Source organism: Takifugu rubripes, chromosome 20 (assembly GCF_901000725.2).
Source record: "Takifugu rubripes chromosome 20, fTakRub1.2, whole genome shotgun sequence".
In the NCBI taxonomy this organism is placed as follows: domain Eukaryota; kingdom Metazoa; phylum Chordata; class Actinopteri; order Tetraodontiformes; family Tetraodontidae; genus Takifugu; species Takifugu rubripes.
Genome location: NC_042304.1, coordinates 3,661,668 through 3,667,619, shown reverse-complemented (window position 1 = coordinate 3,667,619; position 5,952 = coordinate 3,661,668). Strand labels below are relative to the sequence as shown.

General features: G+C 42.8%; 1 protein-coding gene across 1 annotated transcript; it reads left to right on the top strand.

The window, feature by feature from the left end:
• Positions 1-689: 689 nt before the first annotated feature.
• On the top strand, positions 690-5,460 carry dpt (dermatopontin). Its single transcript, XM_003973880.3, has 4 exons — positions 690-1,044; positions 3,245-3,370; positions 3,454-3,561; positions 3,660-5,460. Exons 1-4 carry the CDS (start codon positions 770-772, stop codon positions 3,724-3,726), a joined length of 576 nt encoding a protein of 191 aa, XP_003973929.1. The 5' UTR covers positions 690-769; the 3' UTR covers positions 3,727-5,460.
• The last annotated feature ends 492 nt before the right edge of the window (positions 5,461-5,952 follow it).

Genomic DNA, 5,952 nt, shown 5'->3' with positions numbered 1-5,952 from the left:
GGAAAAAACTAGTTTTCCAAGGAACATCTTGCACACAGACTGGGAGGACTGGTAACAAGTATGTTCAACTGTAGAAGTGAAGGTTTGGCCCAGGATGAAAAAGGATTCACTGATTTTCAACAGACCTCTTTGATGTTTGAAGATCATAGATTTTTTTCTTGCATTTGTTCATCCAGGAATCTGGTGGATATAAAATAATGGAAGAGTGTTCCTCCTCAGGAAAGTCATATTTTAAAAATGTGAGTGATTTGCCAAACAACAAAAATCTTACTGTTGACAGTAGAACTGGAGTCTGGTGAATATTCACAGCATGAGCAGAACTCAACTTTTGTGACGATGCCCCCTGTTTATGTTTTGAATAAATGTTACCTAACAGCATTTTTGAATATGATTTAAAGTACACCTTGTAACGTCTATGATGATAATAAAGGCATCAAAGTATAACAACATACATTATAACAAATAAGTGAAACAATAGGAGTGATTAAATTTTTTTGTTATCTTCAGAATGTCACAAAAACAGATGTGTTAATCATGAGAGTAAAATGTGCTCTTTTAAGGTAAACCCTTGACTGGGCTCAGGCTTTCTAAAGCGGTGTTTCAGAGTCTACCTTAAAATGTCAACTGCGGCCCCCTTTGGACTGGTCTGGCTAGCAGAGAAATTACACATGACTACTGGTATAAAACATCTGGACTTGAACAGTCTTGGAGGAGTCTGAAGTGAGGCAGCTGTGTGAACGTTCAGCAGACGGTCCGATTCCTCTTCAGCATGATTCCTGCTCCCGTGGTGTTGGCGTTGTCTTTGCTGGCGACTGCGGCAGCTCAGTCCCACGACCATCATGACATGGGCTGGGTCAACGGCTACCGCCAGGGCTTCAACTTCCAGTGCCCCCACGGAGAGGTCATTGTTGCAGCCAGGAGCTACTACAGCGAGCAGGATGGATCCGACCGCTTGTGGTCATTTGAATGCCAGCCCACGCCGGAGGGTCTGGGGGAGCCCTCTGACTGTTGGTGGGACGACATCAACCGTGCTGGGATGGAATGGTATGTGTGCCAGCAAACACTGCTATTGAACTGGTGACAATTTAATTGATAGAATGCAGCAATTCAGTTTTTCTTCGAATTTTCGTCGACAACGTGCTGTTTAATTTCCTCTTTTATATGACAGGGAAAAACCAAATTAAATATTTACAGTATAGCAGAAGGGTTCATCCTAGCATTAGGGTTCGTCATTTAAGAACATCTAATTGAGTCGACACATGCAGATGATGTTTCAGTAAACTATTTCTTGTCTTTGGCAGTTTCCAGCGGCCTGTTTTAGATTTGCTCATTTTGTTCCTTTGGTCTTATGGGTTGCCCATCAGGCATTTCTTACAGGGTGGTTGTTGGCACAATGACGTCATGTGCAAATCTGCAATCCATATTGTTCGAATCATCCACACAAAGTGCAAAAAAATGCTGCTGCACATGCATTTGGCCAAGGGTGCAGGTTATCGCGGTTAGTAGGCAACAAGGGAATGCAAGAAGCTTGTTCGAGAGATTAGGAAAACATGATTTTACAGGGGGATTTGGGGGGGGGGGGGAATCCCAAAGATGATACAGCTGCAACCAGACAACAGACCAGCAAAGTTGCTAACTTGCTACTTCCTTTACACAAGCTCCTGTCAGACAAAACTAAATCTCAAGCATAAGACAGAAGGCGATAAGCTAACATAACTATGTCAACCAATAAAGGGCCAATACTAATGCTGCGTTGTGTAGCCACTGTAGAACTCCCCAGCCACTCTAATTTATGTCCTCATGGTGTCGTCAAATGGCGCGGTGTTTTCTGGATTCACTGACACATTTGTGGATTCATGGAGAAATTGAATGTAACAATTAATCTATTTACTTGGGAAGATTATGGTGTACCTGATGAAAATATTTGAGAAAGAAAATGTGTATTTTCATTTCCCTTGATAGAATCGATGTGTTTATTCAAAATCTTTTTAATTTGTGCACATTTTCTGCCAAACCCGGCACACGGCAGCCGTCCAGAATCCATTGTGACCTAAGCACGTATGAAAGATGATCCAGAGAATATCTGTGACCAGCTGAAATGAATGTTCTGCTCCACACACTGATAGTGCAATTATTTAGCCAGTGAGATGATGGATCAATGGAACAAGCGTACCAACGGAGCCCTACATTGCAACCACAACAAAGCATGAAAATGGGATGCACACAAGTGTAATTTGATTATTTGTCAGTATTAGACAGTCAGAAAACAAACACATCCACCTTAATCTGTAAAACTAGGGTTTATACCAGGTCGTTTGGGTCTGATTGACTCTTCATCAGCTGTGCCTATTTTCATATGAGACACTGACCATGACTCTAATCCAACAGGCCTGAGGCTGAGATTATGTTAGCGGTTAGATATTATTTATTTTAGATAAATATTAGAGCAACAAAGCAAAACTCTACAGCAGATCTCCAGTTTTGTTCTAATATTGTCTCTCAGTGCCTCATATAAAGATCTTCACCCGACCCTCTCCTACAGATACAGGCTGGTGAAAGGATCTGTGTTGCTTATATCCTCACCTGTCTGCATGAATTTTGGATCACACAAAGAAGCAGACCATGAATTTTTCCTGCCATGTGGATGTCTTCACTTTAGTTGTCATCACACTAACACACCCCTATACCCCCCCTTCGACATCTGTGTGAGGTAAACTAGCCAGGACGGGGAGTCACACCCGTGCATGGCAACATGTTGCCATGACAAACTTCCAGCCATTGTTCGGCTTCTCCTGCTTGGTCCTGGTGTGTTTTGGTGACAGAGAAATGTATGGGCCATCAACAAACTCCACTCTTAGGCAACCAGCGTTCACGTTCTCAGTTTAACATTGAGGCATATGTGTGTGATCATGCTTATGGTCTTTTATCCCGAGATTTATTGTTCTCTTGAACACTTGCGCAGATTAGGGGAAAAAAAGCAGAAGATCTGTCCACAGACTCTTGGAGAACAGGCGAAAAGCTATATACTCCCCCTAAATATAATCGTAAATGTTTAGGATGTTATTTCCCCTTTATGGAAACAGAAGCATTTATAGAACAGTTTTAAGAGCCCCTGAAGAGTCCCACCTCCCACTGTGAACCCCGTCCGCTGAAATTGTGTAAGAATGCAGGAATGTGGGATAATCCTGGTCAAGGTGATAAATAAACGCTGGTAATAAATCTGTGTGGTTGTTTCCCTTCACAGGACTTCATCGTGCAGTCGCAATGGTCTGGTAGCCGGTGTGCAAAGCAAGTACTTTGAATCTGTCCTTGACCGGGAATGGCAGTTCTACTGCTGCTTCTACAAACGCCGCTGCCCATATTCCTGCATGTACGTCCTCAAGTTTGAGTTTCACACAATGTTCTTGCTGTTCTTCCCAAGAACCTCAGGTCTGACTTGGTTTCTTTTAACAGGAAGTCCTCTGATGTCCCTGAGCAGTACCGAGAGGAGGGGGAGCTGGTGGTTCCTAGTTATGGCTACTTCATCCGTGGGGCTCAGACCACCTTCAGTGGGGTGTTGAGGTTTGTAGAAGAAAAGATCTCGACAGATGGACAGATTTTACTGGCAGACAAAAATGGTCATTATTATCATTTACCAGATCTTTTGTATTCCCTTTCAGAGACCGACAGTGGAAGTACACCCTGTGCAGAATGACAGATTTTGACTGTGAATTTCAAAATTTATAGTCTAGAGGCAGCTATTCCCCCCATCTATAAACATTTGTTCCTAAAATACATTTACTCTCACATATAAACATTATCCTGGAATTATGCAATAGTGATGATTTGTGTTTTCATTTGTGACTAAAACTTGTCATATATGCTTGTTTTTATGAGGTTTTAACAAAATGCCATCAGTATTGAGAGCTTGCAGTGGATTTCAATAAAGGATCGGGAAGGGGGGGGGGGTGTCTTATAGCTGTGGGAGGGACAGGAACAGGAAGTCTTTGCAAGAGGTTTCCCAAACAAGACGGAGCTTCTTTGATACAGAGGTGATGGAACACGCTGCATCTCCGTGTCCTTTTATTCAAGGTCACACTGAAGTTACAGCCAAACAAAATGGATTTTTTCTAAAGTCATAACTGATCCTGCGGGCTGATTCTGATATTCCCTGGAAGTAAAGCTCTGAACAACCGTGTATAATTTAGAAGACTTGAAACACACTCAGCTCTGCATGCACCAAGCAAAGCCCCCACCTGCTTTCATTTGACTGTATATCCCTCTTTTATTAAAGTCTTCTTTTACCGCTACACTTCATCTTAGACCAACTCTCTGCTTTGTGCAAATCTGACCAGGTGGAAAACAGACAACGGAGCAAATTGTGGTTGTGGAAAGAGCTAGCAGCTGGACTGTGAGGTGGGCTTGTTTTCAATAACGTGAGTCATTCTGACCATGAACTCATGAGAGTTTTTCATCCTGTAAAGCCAAACAGCCTCCAACTTTCCCACTTCATTAAGAATGTTCCTATAAACCTTTCAAGCACAAATGTGTTTTGGACCAACACATCCATTGCATACGTGGATTCAAGGTAACAACATGTGGAAAAATAAAGTGCCTTTTGCTCATTTTGCTGGATCTGGACAGGCCAAGCTGCATTTCCTCACAGCTCAGCTCTCCCAGAAAGGGTTAAAGTCTATTCAAACTTAATGAAAGGAGCTGGCCAAAGGTCGTTCGCCTCACTGCGCAGTCTTGAAAAGATCCGGGGACCGAGCCAGTGGCTTTTCAGCACAGTTTGTTTATGGCCACTGCTGTCTCGGTGCACAGGGCCAGACTGACGCAGCTGTCCCCTGAGCCTTGGGACGGTGGCGGGCCACACGCCTGCGGAGGCCTCCTGCCCCCAGGGACTCACTGTGACTGTGCGGGAAGCCTGAGCAGGGAAACACAGGGAGTCCAGCTCTGAGCCCTAATCCCCTCCAACGTGTTTCATTACAGCTGAATAAAAAACAATCCTTTCAAAACAGCCTTCACACCGGCTGTAATTAGAGTACAGGTGGCACCACATAGTTTGGAAAAGACTCCTTACTGCAATCACTCATGAGACCTGTAGTTTATCACCATATAATTAAGAGCTAAATATCTACATTCATGGCAACAGCCTTATGAAAACATGTTAGCGATATTACCCTGTTTTATTAGCAGTTTATATCTCCAACTGCAAACTTTTAACGCAAGAATACATAACCTGAGTATACAGAGGGCAGATGTCCAATTCTACTGCATATTTACATACATACAGTCCAACATCTGACATGTTCCAGAATTAGCCCTGTGGTAAAACAGCAGAGCAGGCTGGGCTGGCTTTAGTTTTGCATTTTTGTGCACGTTTGAGCTACATGTATGTTTAAACGACGGCCGTAAAATGCTGCCATAACACTGCACAAGAGCTTTACATTCTTGAAGATCAATAAAAGGTCAAACAATGTTGTTATTATGTGAAAATATGTGGAAATGAGGTGCTACAGTGATGTCATTAGTTAGCTGCAGCATTTAGGTTTAACTCTATTAGGTTAAATAGAAGTTTGGTGTCAGTGGTTTATAGTTCAGTAGGTTCTGATTTTCATTATGCTGTTCATGATGGAAGATCACGTCATTTGATGCAAAGAGAGTCCTTAACTGACAGAATCCACATTATGGAGCGTGTCCGACTCCTGTCTGTCTGCTGTTACTGTGCATACGACCACATATGCCACGTGTGGACTACTATCACAAACTGGATCTGTATACTTTCACATGAGCAAAATTCCAGACCTGATTGTTTCAAAATGTTCTGACAATAGTTTTGGCCACTAAGTGACATTCTTGTAGCCACATGTGCAATTTCTGTGTCTACTCTGGTTAACACATGGCCGCCACAGCTACACCGTGTTGGCTGACTTGACTAGTATTAAGTGTTCAGTGAGAAATGCTGTTGAA

Coding starts and splice junctions, on each gene's coding strand:
- dpt (XM_003973880.3), top strand. CDS start 770: ATGATTCCTGCTCCCGTGGTGTTGGCGTTGTCTTTGCTGGCGACTGCG. Junction 1,045..3,244: donor AACCGTGCTGGGATGGAATG/GTATGTGTGCCA, acceptor TTCCCTTCACAG/GACTTCATCGTGCAGTCGCA. Junction 3,371..3,453: donor CGCTGCCCATATTCCTGCAT/GTACGTCCTCAA, acceptor TTCTTTTAACAG/GAAGTCCTCTGATGTCCCTG.